This window comes from Carassius gibelio, chromosome A1 (genome assembly GCF_023724105.1).
Source record: "Carassius gibelio isolate Cgi1373 ecotype wild population from Czech Republic chromosome A1, carGib1.2-hapl.c, whole genome shotgun sequence".
Classification (NCBI taxonomy): domain Eukaryota; kingdom Metazoa; phylum Chordata; class Actinopteri; order Cypriniformes; family Cyprinidae; genus Carassius; species Carassius gibelio.
In genome coordinates this window covers 29,171,599-29,194,786 of record NC_068371.1, presented here as the reverse complement: position 1 = coordinate 29,194,786, position 23,188 = coordinate 29,171,599, and the positions used below count along the sequence as shown (strand labels likewise).

Sequence of the window (23,188 nt, the reverse complement as noted above, 5' to 3'; positions counted from 1 at the left end):
AAATAGTAAAATAAGCATGAATTAAAATATTGTTTTGACTAAAGCATGATGCCATTCAAAATTATTTGTGATATAAACCATATATAGTTTTAGTATTCAAAACGTTTGAATGCAGTGAGAATGTTTCAACATTTTGGAATAGTCATTTGATTACTATAACAACAGTGATAAAGATATTATAAAATAATAATAATAATGTTCTAAATTTTAACAATATACTATAACAATAAACTGTAACAACAACAGCTAAGGAATGAGAATCATTGGTTAGAACAATTTTTTTTCTAGCTGAAATCTCTGACAGTCAATCGATTTTCAGAACAGCAGTGCACACTTATAATAAACAGAATGGCATTGTCAGATTGTGTTCTGATATAGTTATCATTATAGTTTATAATTATTACTCATGGTGTGAATGGGCCTTTAGATCTCAATTAGCCTAGGCACTGGTATATGAATGCGTATTTGATAGATTAAGAGGGTGACACATCTTACCCCACTCTCCCTTACAGTACCACCATAAAGTGCAGGAAAAAAAACTAAGAGAAAGCTTTTATTCATTTGTCAAGGTGTTTCAAAGGGTCAGCACTGTGAATGTGTGATGTGCATGCATGCATGAGTGTCTGACGTTCTGTATGGCTAGTTCAGCAGCTCCCGCTGTCTTCTCACTGACACCTGAGGCTAAGAGCTCTCACAGATCATAGAGCCCAAGGTCAGAGTTGAGAACTATCAAACTCAATCCCACCTGGCTTACAGCCTCGAAGGCCGATTGAGTCTCGCTTGTTGACACAAAAGAGAAGTAAACACAACATCACGGGGGTCGGGAAGACAAACAATTGAAGGACTATTGGAAAATGAGCATAGCTAGCCACCAGCCCTTAGGCGCCACTGGCTTCAAAACAGCTTTAAAGAAGTTTTCTAAACTTTACTGAAGAGTAGATGTTAAACTTAGTACTTTAGCATTGTTAAATTAAAATAAAACCCCCAACTTGGCAATGCATTGATGTAAACATGGTTAGGTTATCATGTGTAAATGTAAACAGAGAGGGCTAACATTAGTTATACAATATTGCATCAGAAGGTTTACATGCAGTGTAAACAATCTAATATACTTTCTGCTGTTTAATATTGCTAATATTGATTAAACAACAGTCAATCAAATGACAATATAAAATGAGAAAAACACCAATTTGTTTATTTCTGTCAATATACGGTGGGGCAATTTATATATTTATTTTTTAAGCTCTTGAAGATCATGAGATCTCATAAAGTGCATTTGGAGCTCTAGCACTGTTATTGCTAACTTGAATTATTTGCTACTGTACCTGTCCTGGAAATTTCTCTTTGAAAAATGAATTCTCATGTATCTGGTCTTTTTTTTTTTTTGGCTAGAAAACGAAGCTGTCTGTAATTCTGCGTTAATATAAATGTGATGGAGTGGAATAAGAGAAATACATAGGTCAGATATATAGATTTATTTGATTTTTGATTTTCTTTTCACAGGTGATTCTGATTCTCACCAAGCTGTATGATTTTCACCTTGGCAGTGTAACGGAAAGCACTTTATGGAGGTGAGCTAAAAGCTACCATCTCTTCCGCTCTCTCCCACATCTTTCCTCCCATCTCAGTGCTTTTCCCATTCTCCATTACACTCTCTGGAAAAGCTGTGTTGCTTGATTTTGCCATCTCAACCAAGACACACATCAGCAAGAATTCACAATGTATTAAACAGTATTAATGGCATATTCACATTTTTTTTTAATTTTTGTATTTATAGACACATTTTAATGTGGACATCTTATCTATTTTTTTTTTTTCTTCAGTTATATATGGCCTGTTTCTTAACTGTCTCCATATTTAAAGTGGGCGGGGGTAATGGAAAGCTTTGACCAAACCATAAAAGTCCTTTACAGTCTTAACTCAATTTATTTTGTCATCTTTTGTAATTCTTATTTCCTCTGTTAAATTCTCTTTTACCAGTGTTTTTGGATGCTTTTTGCGATTGAGAGCGATAGGAGCAGCTTTATCTTTCACATGGTCAACTGAACACTTCAATTTGGACAGAGAGAAGCTTTGTATTGCGGTGCTTAAGTCTGACAATTTGCTATGACGTCTGATTTGAGATGACAAGTGCAGTGCTCTTTTGATGAGCTGCTATAGGGCAGAAGGGTTTCAAGGTTAATGGGTTTTCTGAGAACTCACCGAATGATTTTCCTAGTAAAGGATGCGTCTTATTCTATATGCAATATAAGAACAGGCTATGACAGCTCTATATTATTCCTTAATCATTGTGCAATTAAGCAATTACTGTGCAATTCGTAAAATTCAAAAAGATAAGTAAATTATACTGTATATAATTCATATTCAGTTTTAACTCAGTTTTAAAGAATGTGAGATTTCACACTACAGTACATTGTCCGTTTCTCATTAATAACACTAAAATAGAAATATGTAATTTTATTTAATTATTTTATTTCATTTCTCACATGCATGTGATTTGAAATGATAAAATGGAGAGAAAATATTAGCTAGAGATGGCAAGAAAAAAAAAGAGTAGTTAAACACAATAGCCTTTCCACTTTTAATCAACGGTACCTCAAATGCTAACACATACTGTACCCGACTGTCATGATGAAGACTGGATTCTCACACTGTTCTGTTGTCTAGCCTGCTAAACCCTTCGGCTCTGTGCAGCCTCGGTTTTAATACATCACAATGACTGCTCCCACAGCAATGAAAGTATGTATTGACAAAATGATGGCTTGCTAATACTTCCTTTTCCACAAATCAGGCCTCTGGGGAGTTCTTTGCTCATTTACACAAGCTAACAACAAGCACAATCCTGACACTAACTGCCATTTTCCTTCTGCGTCTGCATTTAGCTTTGGTCACTGATGGTGTTTCATGGTATAATATACTTCAGGGCCCACACATCTTCATTCTTAATTGAGATCAAAGTTCAATTAAGATGGAGCTGGATTTGGAAGGAGCAATTGGTGAAGTTTAGTTCCGCTAGCAGAAAACTAGACAGCTGTTGACTTTTTGAGAAAGGTCAGGGCACGAGCATTGCTCTGAGAAACGGCGTGTCAGTTTTAATGAACAGCATGACCTTAAACAATGGAGCAGGATCAGTCATTTTTCCAGATAATATTCAAAGTGAATGAACCCCTCTGAGTGTAGATGTGAAGGAAATATCAGTGCCAGTAATAGAACTGACATACTTGTTTTGCTCAAAGCACTGTGCCTCTTTCCCTCGCAAACATCCTGGGTACTCGGAGGAGGAGGAAACACCTAATACCTTATTTATAATTCATTAGCAACAATTTGATGCAAAACGGAACTCTTAAGTTCTGAAACATTGTTGCATTTTAATACAATAGGAGTTATTTAAAAGGTGCAGTATGTATGAAATGAGTAGTCAAAATTGTAAATACTGGAAAGAGTTTTTCCTACCGCCACTTCCTCCTCAGACTCAACGCTCATGGGGGTTGCCAGTTTGAGGACACGCAACAGGAACAAACGCAATTGTCAATTGAAGGCAATAAGCCTTATACCGTAAGTTGATACATTTATTTATCCATGTTTTATTTTGCTTCTGGTCATATAGATTTTTAGATGGATGTCAAGGTTTTTTTTAGGTCATTGAATTTGTGATCTCTGACCCAGTTCATTTGCTGGCTTCAAAGGCTGCAATACAATGTGTTTTCCGGCAACTGGCAACCCAGAGTGTCCTATTGAGTAAATTGACAGTGGGCAGAATCACACAGACCTTAACAAAAAACAGACATTCTGATACGAAACGCATAGTTTTCTGGTGAATATTGGGAATTTAGCATGTTTCCTAAATAGCTGCGAAATTGTTATATTATTTTTATGCTTAGAACTAAACTAAACTAAACTAAACTAAATTAAACATACAGCTCCTTTAAAGATAAATAATGATAACGGTTTTTATAAGCACTAATCAGGCTTTTTTTCTGGTAGAAATGACTATATTTTTAAGATAATGTGTGTTTAAGATATAGTGATTGCTTTTCAAGTATTTGCATCAGTATTTGCACTGTTTATTTTGCACTGATAGTAAATAGAATTCAGCGATAATTCTATTCAAACATGACATGATCTGATGTACCTGCTCTAAAACGGCATATAGTTAATTCAGGACCACCAACCTCCATTGCTTGTTTCCATCTGACATTGCTGCCTTGGGGGTTCAAGAGTAACCGCTGACAAACTTTCAAAGTGCATCATTTTGGCAGCGGCAGGTCCTATATAGAGTTGATATTTCACAGGTCAGCGCGTGGAACACCAGTCAGATCTTTGAGAACAGGACTTAGCTGATGTCCCTGACCTTTTAAAGAAGTCAAAACTTAACTCTCACCGAGAAGAAAAACAAGAACTTTGCCGGCGTTAATTTTCCCCAAGGATTCTCTTTGTGCCATCTCTTATTAGTGGACGACAAATGTCCATCTTACATATTTGTGGCTTTATAGAATTGACATATGCTTGATTTCCAGTATGCAGAAGTATTTTAAACTCTTCTGACCTTAAAAAAAATATTTAGAATTCCCTTTGAATAGTATTTGTACAGTATGTATGTCTTTATATCATTATTCATCAATAAAATAATAACTATTATTATCTCTTGTTGCTATATATTTGACCATACCTCATAAACCTCAGTAATATAATTCCCTATTAAATATATACAGTATAAGATTTATGAAAATTCTACAGGCTCCCGCTTCACCCCCTCTCAGTGCTTTCTGACGACAATCATAAATCACTAACCATGATTATTCAGAAGGTCATTTGCCACACTTTATTTTATTTATTTATTTATTTTTTATTGATATTCTTACCTTTTTAATTACACTCTGGTGGGACTTCCCCTTATATCCTGAAGCCAGCTCTAATTTAGAGTCTGTCATAATAATAAATTGAGAATATCATAACAGCCATCAGAATGGGCTCGCTAGACTGGATTTGAGAGCGGTTTTCTAGTTTCCGAAGCAGCCTCAGAGGTACTTGTTATGTTTGCTGTAATCAAATTAAAATCCCATCAGCACACCAGATGTGTCAGAAATGGGAGTTGGACCGTTCCCTGTCCTGCTTTAGTGGCCCCAAGGGTCTTTCATTCTAAGGAAAATAGACTAAACAGAAGGATAGAGTCATATACTTGACAAATAATCTCTGTCAGTATAAAGACTGTAGGTATAAAGGTCTCATTTTCCTTTTATCATTGCCCCAATTATTTATTATAATGACATATTGTGCTTGTCTCCAGAGATTATTTGTTGATTTGAGTGTTCAATTGATGAGGAATCTTTTTTTTTTCTTCTTTTTTTTTTTGTTTCAAGTATGTCAGGAAGATAAGCAACTGACTTATTAGCACTGGCTGCTATGCAGAACAGTTTGTTTAGACAAATATAGACCAGAACCATTAGAAAAAAGGAAAGCATGCACAGTTGCCATGGTTTGAAACCTTTGAGCTGCACATGCTCTTGCAGAACATTAAAAAGTATAATTAGTTTCTATTCATCTAGTATCAATTTTGTTGATCCTCTTGTGTATATTTACCTGGACTGGAAGGAAATGTAATTGTATGAAGTGCTGCAGAAGAGTAGCTCAATGCTTTAGACTTTGGTTTTTGTTTCTGCGTAAATTAAATGGTGTCATGGCACTCAAAAGGACATCTTGTTTTCAGTTGGCCACACATACTGACAATAACTTTGGAGTTAGTACTTTGGAATTAGAACAAACCCATAATTACAATGTTGAATTACTACTAAAACATTTTCAGCACTGTTCATCTTTGTTATTAGTAGGGTGTTCGTGGACGTTATTAGGTGCTTACTGGCACAAGTCAAAAGAGCCCAGAGTCTTTATGTCTGTCTGTCTGTTTTGTTTTGTTTGTTTGTTTATTTGCTTGCTCGTTATGTTGTAATGTTGTTGTTTGACTGTTTGTTTTGATTTTGTTTGACTGTCTGTTTGTTTTGTTTTTGGGGTTTATTTTTTATTTTATTTTTTTTTTGGGGGGGGGGGGGATTGTTTGATTTAGATTTGTCTGACACTTGTGTCATCTGATAGGTCAAACTCTCCTCAACAAGTTGTATAGTTTGAAGTATTGATTAAGTATTGCACAATGAAGTTTAAAAGTTTGGAGTTTTTTCAAGATGCCAAGTCCTAGAATGAACTACGCTTAATGTAATCTCTACTCCCTTAATTTGGCTAGCACTTAAACTAATTAATGAAACCAGATTAACAAATTGATCGTTTTAAAGTAATTAAAGTTAATAAGTAAAATAATGAACATCTAATGCATAAAGGTAATGGAACATTTTACAACAAATTGCACAACCAAAACAAACTTAAATGGTTGCAAACCTTAAATAGAACCACTTAACTAATGTCTTTCTTAAAAGCAACTCAATGTTTTAAAACTTTGACAGTGGGTTTGCACATCTTAACAATGGAGAGGAAACTTTCCAAAAGAGTTTGGAGCAAAAGAGTCTTTCCACAGTTATAAGTTAAGGCAGATTGAATCTAAAGCTTCTAACTGGGGGAAAAAGAAGCAGATATCTGGGAAAAGTACAAAAAAAAAAAAAAATGAAGGGATGCAAAATAAACTTTATTGCACTTGGAGGGTGGTTCTTTTGCAGAGCTCTGCCTTTCCAACACCAACCAGACTCTCGACTACTTTGAAACACAATAGCAAGTTTTAAGGAGGATGTGAAAGTGAATGAACATACTATTAAACACATCCCTTGAAAATAGAAGAAATGCAAGGAGAAAGGAGGGAGAGAAAATGAAAGTCCTATTATTGTAGTCTACCCTTTTATTCTACCTCCGAAAACTAGGCGTGAGGAAAGGAACCATGAAGATCAACCCTTTTTTTCTTACTCTTCTTCTTTTTCTCTCATCTATAGTAATGAAAACTTGTTTTCCATTAGCAGGGCTTGGCATCGTTTCTTGTTGTCAAATTGTTCTTGTGAATACTGTATGCATGTGTTGAGGTATAATAAAATAAAATGAAGTGAGAAAGAGGCTGGAGAGGATTTAGAAGGAACCATCACTGCTCTCCTAAGTTCTGTTCAAGGGCAGAGAATTCTAAAGAGAATATTGGAGAATTATACATGTAAGATTTAGATTTATTTATTTCCATCTCTCTAGAAGGGGAGGGTGTCAGGGATCTGCAAGAAATGGGACCCAAATGCAGAATGAGCAGACAAGGGTATTTTATTAACAAGACAAAGACTGGAACAGCTGGGGAATTTGCAGTGAAACAGTTCAAACAGATGGGCTGGGCAGACAACAATACGGGCAGGAGGGATGACCACTGAGACAGTCCAAGATGACCACAGGCCCAAGCACAGAGTAGGCAGCTCCAGAGGAAGGGTCAGGTAGACACAGGAAACTCGTAGCTTCAAGTGAAACTGCAACGTCACCAGACTAGTCGCCAGGTAGAGACTCACAAGACCAGAGACTTGACACGTGAGAGAGGTGAGCTGCTTCCAGGCAGTGGGGTACAGTGGTCAGGAAATCCGAGTGGGGCCAAGACAGGACAATACACAAAAACAAGACTCAAAACGACACAGACAATTGAAGACAAAATTAGAACAAAGCAAAAGAAAACCAAAGCTATAATCCAAGAGTAAGAACAAAACTCAATCCAAAACTGGAATCACTTAAGCAAGAATAAATGAAAGTTTAAATCGAATGAGAAACAAAACTAGATTAGAATACACAAAAAGACTTCCTTTTCTTTTAAACTAGACAAAGCTAAGGACCAAAAAGGATATAAACAACTAGATAAGATATCAAAATAATTATCAAGCTCAAAGGGATAAATTCTAGGCTAAGAGATGGGTAAACACCAAAACGAACCAGCAGAGACACAAGGAAAGAAACCCCAATATATAGGAAAGTACACATGAGGATCAGGTGAAAACAATCAAGCAGACAAGGGCTAAACAAGGGGGCGTGACCAGGGGTAACAAGGAGGTGGGACAAGGGGAGCACGTGGCAGACACAAACAAAGACAGAACCATGTGCTTAGACACAAAACAAACAGAGAAACGTGGAACAGAGACAAGATGGACAGGGCTGTCAGGGCAGGATCCTGACAGAGGGGGTATCAGTAAGATTTTTTATTGTTTTTATAAGAAGCATCTTATGAATCAGTAACATTTATTTTAAAATAAATATATATTTTAAATGTCTTTACCATTTACCATTTAATGCACCTTAATAATATGGATATTTCTATTTATATATTTGTTTTCTTCAAAGTGTTTAACCAGTATTTAAAATGTTGTACTTCATTTTCCACTTCCATCACCATTCCAGTAACCATTACTGTTATAATTTGATTGATAGAAGTTAGACAGGGGGCAGAAGTGTCATGTTAAAATCTAAATTCAAAATGTTCTTAATTAATGTAATAGAAAAGGCTATATATTACAATGATTTCTGAACGATTATGAGATGTTGAAGACTGGAGTATTGGCTGCTGAAATTTCAGGTTTGCCATCAGTTATTACTGCTTTTACTGTATTTTTGATCAAATAAATGGAGCCTTGGTGAGCAAAAGAAACTTATTTCAAAACATTAAAATAATCTTATATATTCTAAACTGGAAGTTTATGTAAAGTCAACCAGTAATAATCCAATGCCGTAAAACACTTGCAGTTTAGCCTTATATGAAAGCGTTCTCTTGTTCCTTTCTGCTTTTCATTCTCATGCCCCACTTTCTCGATATAAAGTCAGAAACAAGCTTTTACACTTTCACAGACCTGAATTCTCATGACCTGAAGATGTCACCTTATATCAGTCCTGCTGTCCTGAGAGGATATTTCTATGTCATTGGTGACGGACATATCCCTCTTCTCTCTGTATTCAGATCCACTCTCTATGCTGTACTTTAAAAGTTGGCTAGAAAACAGATGCCTTAAACCAGAATTGAATTGCACAAAAGACAGGGAGCTCATTGTGTCTGTCTTCCCGGCTCCATGTCTTGGATGTTGACATGCCGGAGATGATCCTGAATTGACCACAGTCTGATCCCCATTTAGTTCCTTAGCTAGCATCTGCATATGTGTGCAACCAATGTTTGTCCTTCCGGCTGCAACCAGAGAACGTCTCAGTCCTCATGCAAGAGTAATGGTGCTTTTATTTTAAAGATTCATTTCTGAGCATAAAAGCTTTCTTGAAGATCATTGAGAGCAAAGGAGGGTCTACAGAGGATTTCTGCATGCTTGACAAGATGAGCATTTGAGGAAGATATTTTGTTGTAGTCTTGCTGTTGTTGTGTGTGTCCGTGTCTTTTTGCCTTTTTATTTATTTATTTGAATCAACCAAAACTGACTTGTTTAAATTGGCTTTTAAAGATGTGTCCTCTGTAGTACCAAATTAATGATCGCTTGATGGTTTTATATTTATTTTATTTGTATTTATTTATATATATATATATATATATATATATATATATATATATATAGAGAGAGAGAGAGAGAGAGAGAGAGAGAGAGAGAGAGAGAGAGAGAGGAAATCACATGGAAATGACACACACCTGATATACTTTAACTTATACTACCACATTTCAACCTCCACAACTCCCACCTCTCCCACTATGTTTCATTTCTTCTGAGATAGTTTAACTATGTTGATCAGTTCTTCAATGCAGGTTTTATGCTTTTTTGATGTTTATATTTTTTATGCATTGCTTTCAAATAATACATTACTTTGCCTATTGCACATTTGTATCTGTATTGCTGAACAGATTAGGTGAACTTGTGTGTTCAATTTCACTTTCAAATATTATTTCACTATTAAATAAGCAGCAATACATTTTTATGTATGCTGACCTACCTAAAAATCAAAACAATGCTCAGTCAATGCAGAATAATAATTTCAATAATAATACAGACTCAAAATCATACCAACATAATAGCTTCAATGCTGTATCGATTTTTGTTTCTTCACGAATCTCAGCATCAGACAGCAGAACTGACCAGGCAAACTCTAATTTGATTGGCTGTTATTACCTAGCTTCCAGAATATGGGCAAAATAAAGGATTTTTTTTTTTTTTCATCAGCCGTTCAGGAAAGTCATGTGACCAGGTACCAGGATGAAGAACAAATTTTATCAGGATAGTGGCAACAAATCTTTAAGATAAGAGTTTGGTTTGAAGACATAGCATTAAGTAGGAAACTAGCTATTCAGAAGCAGAATTGTATATTCACTGTGTCCATTTTATTTACCCATTTTGGATAACCATTACACTAAATTGCATTAAAAAATTCAACAAGCTGTGCTTGGTCATGCCTTTCTTTTCCTGACTAAATAGGTGTTCTCTGTAAGGCATTTTGACCTTAAAGTTAAAAAACTGGCCGACACCTTTGAACTATACATAGTGTGGTGTTAATTTTAGGCAGCACAGGACTGTTATTATGCAACCAGTGTGATCTTTGCCCTTAATGCGCATTTCATTATTTCCAAATAATACTTAATTATTTTTTTACAGACTCTAGGGTTTATTTCTGCTTATAGTGAATAATAGAGGGAGAATGTACTTTCCAACCCACTTTTGTGCTTCTTTTTTCAGTTTTAAATGTATTATTTTGGTCCCTGTGTTTCAGTGTTTTGTTTTTGGAGCTCTCTGACCTTCAAGTTGTCTGCGTGAAGAGCTTCGCTTCAACATTCATGCTAGACATCCTCTCTGTAACACCCGCAAATACACATCGGCAGGGGAACTGCCGTTTTAGCAATCTTCACGTCATTGTTTTTCCTCTTCTCCCCATCTCTGTCCTGAAGGATGTGTCTCATTTCTTGAGGTCACCTTTAGAGCATGACAGAACCTATTTGCAGATTGCGGGCCATCTATAAATGTAAATAGTCATGTTCTATTATTTATCTCCTTTCTGTTCCGACCCATATCGCCTCTACCGTACTCTCCTTTTCTGCATTTAGCTTCTCCTTGTCGTCTGTCAGGAAACCCCTCCACCGCTTTCATCTCATTCTCTCTCTCTCAGTCTATTTTTCCCAACCACAATTCTCCTCAACACCTGCAGATATCCACCATGGTCCCTTAATGTGGCAATTCTCCAAAGTCATTTTCAATTATGCTTCAATGAGCTCTGTTATTAGAGGAGAGACGCTGCCACTGACAGTCTGCCTGAGGCCTGAACTGTGTGAGCATGTGTGTGTGTGTGATTGTCTTTGGTGTGTGTCTGAGAGGAAATTGAAAGGTGTGTATACCTGTGCCAGATTGAAAGCGTCTTTGTATGTGTGAGGATATACGTTTGTCTTTGTCACACTTTTGCCAGGAAATTGCTTAAGGCGTCATCCCACTAGCCAACTCGCTTTCGGATGAGGGTGTCACACCTACCGACTATTTTTTTTTGGGTGACACACTAAACAACCTGCCTATGACATTTCTTTCCGATCCACTGTCACGGATTGCCAAAATAAGTGCAGGAGTACAGCGCAAACAATTGTAACAGACTGAATTAGGACTCAATTCATGGAGTGACTTCAGCTTTTGTGTGTGGCTTCAGTGAGAAAGTTTTATATGTTTAACACTGATGTTTCCGTGAACAATACCAAATAAACATATTAACACACAATACTAAACTCATGCAATTAAACGATACAAAATGTATGTTTGTATGTGTTCTATAATGTACAAGACTGATAGCAAGAGTAATATGAAATGTATAAAGCAATCAAATGTGAATTTGGAAATGTGCTAACTGTTAGCCAACATAAATACATATATATTTTTAGAATTACTAAATTATTAAGCGATAATCATTGTAGCCAATCACAGACTGTTGCGCACGAGAACAAAATGGCCAACAGCAGTTGTCTACAGTTTTAATTTAATTAATGATTTTTATTAGTTTCAGTTTTCAACCTTACACAGCACTGATTTGGTAATTTACATACTAACGAAGTCTTTTTACATTAAATTTACTAATATTTTATAGTCTTGATGTAGGTAGAAGTATTGGTTTGAATGCTCCAGAATTAAACACAATGAAAGCATATACGAAAGCTCTCTTCTTACTGAGATGAGCTCGCTAATGGAATCCAGATTATGAAAATTTTATTTGCTGCCTTTTCCTCGGACACCCTGGTAGCGAACACATCCGTCATGTCTCCACCCTCCTGTTTCACTCTCTCTCCTCGTCTCGTCTGTGGTGTGTGGGCTTTAGCAGAATGGATTTTCATAGTCATCATAAAACTTTCAGTCATGCATCTGGGTGTGAAGTCAAGTCTGGTTTAGCTCTGATGGAACTGCGGCGATACAACAATAGGATTTAAAATTAACAAAGGCTGCCGTGTTACTCCGGTGCAATATTCCATACTGACAGTGTGGTGCTAAAAGTCATTACCAGAGTTTTAAAAAATAACATGCACAAATTGTGAGATAATAACTGTTGGGATCTATACAGAGACGCTCTGTGCAAGAGTGTTCAGGAGGCTTTTAGTTGTTATAACACAACACGTTCTAGCTGTCAGATGGCATCATGTGTCTCAAGAGTTTCAGCAAACCTTCATGTCTTTTTTCCCATCACTGTTATTCTCCTTTAATATTCATCTGCACCTGGTGGCATCATCAAATAACAGCAGCATGTTTTTTAACCAGTCCTTTTGAACAAACTAGGGTGGCGCTTACTAGGGCTGTGCAATTAAACCAATTTCTAATCGAGATTACAATTCTGGATGCCACAATTATGTCATCGTTCAGTGTCCACTTTTGTTGTTTTGCATGCTTAGGTTTTTTTTTTTTTTTCTTTTTTTTTTCTCTACAGGTTTTCTTAAGGGTTTTTACATGTTTTAATTTTAGTTTTAGTATAACATTATAATACCATATATATATTTATATATATATATATATATATATATATATTATTATTATTATTATTATTATTATTATTATCTAAAGAAGAGTCCAGTCCAATGTTTAGTTCATATTTGAGTCATAATACTATAGAAAGCAATATAAGTTTTCCAATAAAAGTCTTTTCAGCTTATTTTCATCTAAAATATCACATGTGGTTGCTTCAAACAATGGTATAAACATAATTCAATGTAAATTGTGATTATATGATGTGCAATACATGCAATTACAAGTTCAAGGGAACAATCGACGATTATGGTTTTTGTCATTATTGTGCAGCCCTAGTGCTTACTATACTTGATCGTTCCCTGCCACTTTTACAGAGTTGTGTTCTGGGTGGTTTCTAGGTAGTTTCTTACTGGCATAAGTCAACAGAGCTCACCCCAAGGTCTCAGTGAAATCTTTGTCCTTCTGGGTCTAGTACTTACTTTTAATAAAAGTCTAAGGGCTTTTTCTGCCTTTTGGAGAATTCTAGGTAAAAATAGTCCCAGCATGCTGCACAGTTTTAGGTTTTATTCCAAATAGTGCTGGAATTTGTAAGAAATTCATGTTTTTATTAAAGGGATAGTTCACCCAAAAATGCAAATTCTGTTATTAATTATTGACCCTCATGTTGTTTAAATCTGAGAGGTTTCTGAAACTCCATTGACAGCCTAAGTAATTTTCAATTTGAAGACCCAGAAAGGTAGTGAAATATCACGGAAGTAGTCCATGTTACTTCAGTGATTCAACATACATTTTAGATGGATGAATGAAAGTCTTAGGCGATTGCAACAACATGAGGGTGAGTGATTAATGGCTGAATCTTCATCTCTTTTTTTTTTTCTTTGGTAGCCTATCCCTTTACTTCTTTTATTCAGCAAGCACACATACAATTTAATAAAACTGAGAGTAAGACAGATTTTTTTTTCTACTATTCATCTTAAGAATCCTGGCAAAATAAATAAATAAATAAAGAAAGAAAGAAAGAAAGAAAGAAAGAAAGAAAGAAAGAAAGAAAGAAAGAAAGAAAGAAAGAAAGAAAGAAAGAAAGAAAGAAAGAAAGAAAGAAACAAAACGGTTTTCACAAAAATACAAAGCAACATAAGTGTTTTCTAAATTTATAAATGACTGGAGTAATGGCTGCTGAAAATAACACTTTGAATTGCATAAATAAATACCATTTGAAAAAAAATATTAACATATTATTATTATTATAAATAATAAACAGGTGGTTGTGGTTGTCCACTGCATGTTTCTGTTTGAATCCTCCCTGTCTTCCTGTCTTGTCTCTCTGCCCCAAACCACCACACACAGGTATCTGTCAATGCAGACACTTGATTTACATCAGCATCTGCAGCCTGGAGTCAGATTAACCTCCACCTCATGCACAAACCTCCTTCAGCAGTGATTTCAAACCGCACAAATGGCATAATATAATAAGAACAGGATGTTAAAGCCGGCAGTGATCAGTATTCCCTGCGTTTCACCAATGTTCAGCTCACTTTCCACCTTTGTAGCCACACATCCAAACAATAGCCTATAATGTGTTTTGCTGTCCTCCAGGCACACTCCAGGCCCAAGGGATGCCAAAGAGGGAGTGCTTCAGGTCTTTCTACAGTCTCACCTTACTGGCATAAGTTCAGATAGAAAAAAAAAAAAAAAAAAAACGTTTCCATTCCAAAAAAAAAAAATTTCAGTCACCTTGGGGCATGTAAGTCAAGTGATTGATCCAACAAGTTTCTTACCCTTTCTTCCTTTAATTTTTCACCGCTGTCTACACCTTTATTCATTTATTTCCCCTCTGTGTTGTTGTCCGGTGTTATCAGAGCAAACACGGACACTATCTGCTGGTCAGTGGCCAGCTGACATCAGTGAAGTAGACCTTTGTGTGTGCTCTCAGGAACAGATCAGGAATCGTTTCCGTTTTTCGGGTGCAATCACACAGGTCTAAACAACATCTGTGGGGGTTCGTCTTGATGAGCAGTGGTGGTCCATGAGGGAATTTTCTGGAGCAGCAGATGTGTAAATTAATATTGATCAAATCCATACACCCTACATTGGAAGTAACAATGCTGCACTTTCAGATCTTTCACTATTTCACTAATTGGAATCTAGACCTGGCAACAGTGAGAAGAATTAAATGCATCCTTGCTGAATAAAAATAAACATTTATTTAAAAGAAAGTCTTACCCCAGCCTTATATATAAATTAATATAATTATATAATATGTAATACCATAATAGCCAAATACATATTTTAGAAATTAACTGGGTAAAATAGAGGCAAAAGAAAGTTGTCTGCCAATTGCTGCAAACAACACACACTTTCAGTGTAAGCAACAAATAATTATTTTATTATTATTTTTTAATGCTGTGTCCTACTAAGACCGTGCAACAAAAATGATAATAGTACATTTACCATCAAATCTGTAATGTAGTTTGTGTTGAAATTTATGCTGAGATGTCAATATAATTTCTCTGTAATCTGAATTAGAAACTATGGTCCAAACTACAGTATGATCATTATAAACATTTTAAATGCTTCTTCATTAATGCAAATGTATTCATAGCATTGTAGTGCAGTCGTTGAATTATTTTGAAATTCGTCCATAATCTGGCTTCCATCAATATTTTAGCTAAATTTGAAATTCTCCACCCATTCATTTATTTATTTTTGCTTTTTCTGCACTAGTTCTGTTAACCATGAGCAGGCTTGGTGCACTGCACTGAGGTCTCATCACTGATATCAATTAGTTATTTATAGAAAAGAGACAACTCTAATTTCTTCTCCCTTTTCGCCCTTTTAGACGCAGGTAATACATGATTTAAAAAAAAATTGCATATCCTTTCTCGTCAATTTACACATCAGAGGTATGTCGGGTAGCTCTGGATTTGATGGTGTTTTCACAGACTTAGGGCCTAACAAAATTCACTTCTATGTGTTATATGCATTAGAGTTATACATATTAGTAAGGGATTGATTAAAACAACATTTAACGTTTTCAATTCCATTATTCTGTTTATTGTGAATTAATTTGTGGTGAGGTGGGGGTTTGTTTTTGAAGTTTGCTGCGTTCATTGTTTTTTGCCATCCCTGGGGCCTGGTGCATGTCTCCATATTGTTCTGCTTTACTGCCTCACCATCTGGCTTCTCTTCACAGACAATTCTTAACGTGATACCTGGCCATCAGTACTCTCATTTTCATGTTCTCTCCATGTCTTTGTCCCCCTCTACCGCGTATTTCCTCCATTCACTGAAGTTTGTGTTTAGTTGAGTTTCATGTTGGCGTGCAGCTCTGGATTCAGGGACTAAACCCATTTTCACAGAAACAAAGATGGCACATGGTCAAATGCTGGAAATCACAACTTGGCATTGGGTGTCTCCACATTATAGAACACAAACAGGTTTTTTGTCCATATTTCTCAGATATGCCTTAGGTGCTTTCCAATCTTCAACGTGAAAATGGAAGACAAGGTACAGTGATACCATATGAGACGCAAAATGTGCCTTCCAGCCATTGCCTGTGCTTCACTAAATTGTGCCCGTCCCAATGGCTTTTCGTGTAAAACATTCACACGTGCCACCGCAGAACAAAGTCTCTTTTTATTTTCCAACCTTAAATTCTCTCTGGGATTTGATGCAGTCCGTGGCATTCATTTCTCTCCTGGAAAGGACCATGCTGTGTTTTTAGACTGTGGTAATCTTCCTCCTGCTTCTGGCATATTCTTTTTTTTTTAAGTCTCTGACTTGTTTTTTGATGTTCGGTTATTCTTAATGGTTTTCTTAAGTCCCAAACACAATTCTCTAAACTCGTGAGCAGGTGTATAAACATAATTATACAGCTATCTCGACAGAGCTCTTCAGGTGGGAAATAAATAATTGAATAACATGACAAACCACATCTTTTTTAACTGGGTGCAAGAAAAACATTATAAGAACAGATGCTCAACTATAATTGCGGATCGTTTTCTCTAGCAGGATTGAGTTGATCCCCGTTGATTTCGGCTGGAATATCTTGTCACAAGGGTATAAAGAATGATGTACAAGTGCAGGAAACCGTCACACCACTTAAAGCAGGTTACGCTTAACGGCTCACACCTTCATAATTCAACTCCTGTATCGTCTGACATCATAAAAATAATGATATCCCTAACATGAACATTATGAACATTATTCTTTTAAAATGTCATGATATTATATGAGCCACCTCAGTCTTCTTAAATTAGAGGCTTCTGATAAAATGAGATACTATGAGCTAATTTCCTACTGTGGTATATGGAAGAGATCATATACTCTTTGATTTTTGTTAACTTCTCACTTCACCTTTCCCTTACGGTAATATCTAGGAGAAGTGGCAGTCTCTTTACTGTGAATAATCCTTGTGCCTTTATTTTGTTGCCACTCCAGAATAAAACAGTGTATAGGGAAGGTTGCATTGCAATTTTACTCTAATCCATTACTGCCCTATTGGTGTGGGGACCCGTTCCTGGGAAGAGGCAAAATGGAATTGAACGATGGAAAAAGGGAATCCTCCATGGTGCCTTACATTTGATTGAATCCGTTTTGGAAGGGGTGTGTGGGATGTGCCTCTGTCTGTGTTTCTGAGACTGTCACTTTGGTATGGAGTCAATGATGGTGTTGAAAACACTATGGTCTTGCACTATTGCTGTTAACAGCAAGCTAACGCGATGGAGAAGTATTAGAGCGTCGGGGAGGATTGTGTTGATTAACAGATCATTTCTCCTACTAAATTATTCAGACTTGAAGATCTGGGCCTATTCACTTGCTTTGGTAATATTTTACATGCAAGTCATCGATAGAGCATACATTATTTACTACAGTATGTGTTGGCCCTCAAAGAAATTTGAATGTTTTTCTTGCGGGGCTGTCATGTCTGATATTTTTCAACTTTAACTTGTAGTAAGTATTTGTTTAAAGTAGTAAAAAAAAAAAAAAAAGCATTTGTACATGACATATTAGAGGCCAAATTCTATTAGAGGAAAATATCACGGTGTTGGCGGAAGTTTGCTTTGAGCGCGCGTGAACTCATTTCGCATGGCGAATTTTCTGCATAGTTCCGCATCCAAACATGCACGAGTTCAGGGCGATTCATGCCGAACATGCCCATCTGTGCCGCCGTTTGTGTGAAACAGAAGCAGTTTAATGTGAAGTCAAAACTCCATCAGGTGCTTTTTGGAAAAAAATAATAATGTTTGCATAGTTTGTCCAAGTGATCTTATTTGAAGTACGTTTTATTTTTATTGTATAAAACAGAATAAGAATTCTGTGGCGAGTGGGGCGGGGCCGAGAGGCGTGGGAACGAGGAGTGAGGCCAGGTGTAGTGATTGGAGATGAGCTACACCTGCGCCCCACCGCCGGTATCGAGTCCCACGTAGGAGATGGAAGGATATAAAACTGGAGCGACTATAGTGAAGGACGAGAGAGGACCAGGCCTGGGACGTTATTTTATGTTTTGGTTTTTATTTGCACGCACCAGTCCTCCGCGATGGGCTGGTGCGCTGTTTTGTATTTATTTTTGAATATTAAAGTGTTTTGATTGTGCGCCGGTTCCCGCCTCCTTCTTCCCAATGTATATGGAGTTTCAATATCGTTACAAATTCATTTAGATATTAATTATACACTATTTGCTTACAGTTCTCTTGTGTTTGACGCAAAATACAGCCAATAGTTTAAGACTGGTTTAAGTTTGTACTTAAAGAAATTACTAATTCATCAACTCATTCATCACAAGACTTGTACTGGCAAATTACTTCTTCCCACCAGTGATTCCTGATGTTTTTAGAGGACAATTACTCCTCATCACTCCCCTGTCGTTTCAAAGAATAGTACAACGGCGAACACGAAATAAAAGCCTTGTCCGTTTGGGAAGGTGCACTTACAGTCAGAGGACCCAGGCAAAAGTAAAAATCCCGCTTTACTTTGTTTGTTGTCATCGTCTAAATAAAGCTGCGAGTGGGGCTTGAGGGAGTGACGTTGCCGGCGTCTGTGAACTGCGACCTGATGCAGCCCTTGAAGTGAGATAGAGGAAACAGGAATTCTGCTAAATAATAAGAACGCGACTAAATGAGACAAAATGACGTTATGACATTTTGTTTCGTCTCGTTTTGGTCAACGAAAATGAAAATACATTTTAGCATATTTTTTTATTTTGTAAACCACATTTAGTCTCGTTTTATTCGATAATTCAATATTTATTTTATTCAATAATATTGCATTATATACATTTGATTATAGTCATAGTCACATGACCATCATTTACGTTGCGTCTCTTCTCGTTTTTGATGCGTAATAACGCTTTGTTGACGATGATATTTAGTCATAATTTTTGTTGAAGAAAGCGACACTACATGTACATGTAATAGTAAATAACATTATCCTCCCACAAAGAGGCTGAATAAAAGAGAGAAATAGGTGTGCATGACATGGGCCACAGGCTTATTTTAGTCATCTGAAATAGGCAATGCTTAGGAGAAAAAGTGAGATGGAAGCAAAAGTAGAGATGGCAGGAATAGCAAGACAGAGTAGGCAAGATAAAACAAAGGGTTGGAGGGGAGTGCGAGTTCAAGAAAAGGAAATCTCAAAGTGATGTGGGTCCTTCAAAAACTCTCCATTAAGCTCTCAACCCATAAAAAGCTCAGGTACAGGAAATTGATTTTGTAGAGTTGACAGAAGAACTGTGGGTCTCTTTCCTGAGTTTTTCTATGTATTTATTTATTTGTTTATTTATTTGTATTTATTTTATTCAGATGATTAGGTTTGGTTTGGTTTTTGTTTTAGAGATGCCCCAAACCCCTCCCCCTATATTGCAATTTGAAAATTACAAGCAGCTTGTTTATTTTATATAGTATAAACATAAAGACATCTGTATGTGTTTACAGGAGCATTATGTAACTTTGGTCTCTTTATCGCCATCTGTGGTTGTAAGATTAAATTATAAGTTGATTAATGGATATATCCTGCTAATGCTTCTAATAACTATATTTAAAATACAGGTAAGACGCCTATAAAAAATCATTACGAAAAATTTATGTCAGTTAATACAGTAGATATGTGTCCTGTTTTGTGTTTATTTATTGGGAGTGTTTTGTTGTTGTTGTTTTGTATTTAAGGAAGAGTATTAAAAAATCTTTCAGCACCTCTGATGTAACTGTTTATTAGCAGCTCCTGCTAGAGAGCATTCCTTGTACTTAAATACTTTCATACTTCTTTCATCAGTTAGAAATGTAGGTAGAGTTCATTCAGTCTCTTATCCTTGTTAGGAACATATCCATGCCGTCTACACTGCAAGACTGTAAATATCATTACCCTTTCTAAACAAATCAGTGTACTCTCTGGATCAGTTGTCACTGTTATGCCCAGGGGTTGCAGGATGATGTTAGATTTGCTATCTGTAGAACAAGGCAGAATTGCTCAGCATATGCTCAGCAGACTGTATTTGTCTTAGGGAGCTTTTCTGCTCATTGCTGAGGATCAGGGAAATATAAATAGCCAGGAAAAAAAAAAAAAAAATCCTGTGAAACATTCTTATGATTTTAATTTGCTGAAATCTGTTCAATCATTTGAGGTCGGCTGAGGTCTGCAAATTCCAATCTAGAATCATTTTGCTGGGGAATGTACTCGTCCAGGTCATGAATGGAGCATGTCTATCCACACACATGCACACACAGACAAGAAACGAAATGCATTCTGAATACCGTATTAATAAATATTGCTTCTGTTTGCAGATCAACCGATTATGGCAGCACTTATGAGAGGCTGAATGATAAAGTGGGAGTCAAGACTGTTTTGAGTTACCTCTATGTCTGCCCTACCAACAAGAGAAAGGTAAGATGCCTACAGCTTCTTATTCTCTGTTTTCTTTCCTTTAAACCACTCCATGTTCTCCTAATTCAAATAAAGCCAGTTATTCTGAATGATTTCTTTATTTTTCTTTATTTATATAAATTGTATTACCACTTATTGTCCAAAATAATGATGTCCAATTTACTTGTTAATTTGATAATAACGAACATATTGCTCACTCACATATTGCTGCATACATTTGATCAAAATACTGTACAATCAGATTACATTTTAAAATAACTGCTATCCATTGCATATTTATGAAGATGAATTGTCAGGAGCCATTAGTCCAATCTTTCAGGATTCTTCAGGATTCTTTTTATCCCAAAATAACCACAGCATTATACTACTCCTTCAAGCAACTTTCCTCCCCGTCTGCCCTCAGACTGTTTATTGGTCCCATTAGTAGAATTTCCTATAAGAGCAGATGCATGGTCACCTTTGAAAAGCTCTAAATTAGGGAGGGATGCTTATTTTAACCGGTTAACCGACTGTGAGAGTTTTGACCGATTAACACAATCAGTTAAATGGTTTAAAAATTATTTTAATTATTTATTTATTTATTAACTTATATTAATTTATATAAAAATACATATATTTAAAAAGGTTGGATGCATGGTTAAAATACGCTACGCGTATACAATTTTTGTTTTGTTTTTTAGACATAGGCCAAATGCTGACGCAAAAGGTTTACAAACATTATAATAAACACTATAAACATAGCTAGGCTGTTTTAGTTTCCCTCACTCCACAAAAAAGCCTTTCAATTAACAGTATTTAGTAAAGAACAAGAATTAAAAATATAGGAAGCTATAGCAATATAAACGGCAAGCCAAAAATAATTAATTTAGGCTAAAACTAAACTGAAACCAACACTGAGTCTCTCATTTAACACAAAATCAAATGTTTCCGTATTCACAATGTATTTGAATGCCAATTTATTATTTATTATGTAGCCTACTTCACTGGTGTTCCAATATCCACGTAAAACAAAATGTTTAGCATAACATCATGGCATATTCGATATATTCAAAGTATTGGTCTATTTATTAATTATCACACACCTGCGATGCTCCTGCGATATATATATATATATATATATATATATATATATATATATATATATATATATATATATATATATATATATATATATACTGTTTCTAATGTAATTACATTCCAATTTAAAATAATCGTATTGGTTAATGTTTAACAATCGGTTAATGAGTGTCGGTTAGGAAAAAAAATAACTGAAATGGACCTCCCTACTCTAGATGTTTGTTTACCGCTGCTTTTGTAAACTGTAAGGTCACAATGGAGTCGTTTAGTGCACAACGCGCATCATCTGAAGATATTGTTGTTCTATAGCTACTCTACTGGATTAATGTGTTGGCTTCTTTCCCTGACTATGTGGGCAAACACAATCCCATTCAGGAGAAAAAGACTGACTCTGGCAGATCCCATGGCTATTTTCAAATAGGGCTAAGTTTAGGCCTAACCTTTAGCACAACACTTTTCCATTTGAGAGATGGGCATGACATTTCCACAGCCCTGCCTGAGCTCTTAAATGGGAGCTTGCCAATAATCCAAAGTGCTTTGCGTGAGGCTCTTTTAGCACTCTCGACAGAGACGAGATTACACGCTGATGCGAAGATCGCCGACAAATGAGCCTGTTTATATTTCCACCACTCTATTTGTTATAAAATGCAGTTGATCGCCCATAACATGATTAATTTGAGACTGTGTGTCCTTTTCCTGCTGTTTACAATGCTCGCCCAATGCTGACGCCAATCTCATTCAGTGGCGGGAGGCTACGTGTGGGCTGTTAACTGTGCGTTGCATGTAGATTAGCTTGCGGGATGCTAGACTTCTGGGTGCCGGTAGATAACATCCCTCAACCCTATTGATTATGCTTCGCAACTCTCCTCACTCCTTTATTCAGCTGAGAAACATTTGTTCACAGTTGTCATGTTCTGGTGGCTTGAAAACGTAATTATCTGCTAATGCTTAATCAGTATCTGTCTGACCTCAGATTTGCGGTTTCCGAGCTTTACAGCCCAGTCATGACCTATGGGCCACATTTACACCTGATATTAACACGGACAGCTCTAAATTTGAGTGTAAATGGGGTCTGTTTTGTGATGTGGCTCATTCTGTTGCATCCGAACAACATCCTAAATAATAAGCAGTGATGCAAGCCAGTCTGTGTGTTATTTTAGCACATCCGTAGACTTATTTGTCTGTCTAAATACTGTGAATGATTAATGAAATAGTCAGAAGGTTACAGCTCTACAGAACATGCCATAAATGTAGCAAACTTTTGCATTTTTTGAACTTTCTAACTCGTTCATTACAGTCAATCCAATATCCACAAATTAGATCAGTAAGGGGTGAAGATCTTCACCCCTTAATTTAATATCCAGGGTAAAATGGGA

At 36.2% G+C, this 23,188-nt stretch overlaps 1 protein-coding gene across 1 annotated transcript in view; it reads left to right on the top strand.

Moving 5' to 3' along the window:
- The window catches only part of LOC128017734 (VPS10 domain-containing receptor SorCS3-like), a 179,691-nt gene that overhangs the window by 68,870 nt on the left and 87,633 nt on the right, over positions 1-23,188 (top strand). The window contains exons 2-3 of the mRNA XM_052603204.1: positions 1,504-1,571; positions 20,636-20,735. Coding sequence (XP_052459164.1) covers positions 1,504-1,571; positions 20,636-20,735 — 168 coding nt within the window. The remainder of the gene's footprint in view (positions 1-1,503; positions 1,572-20,635; positions 20,736-23,188) is intronic.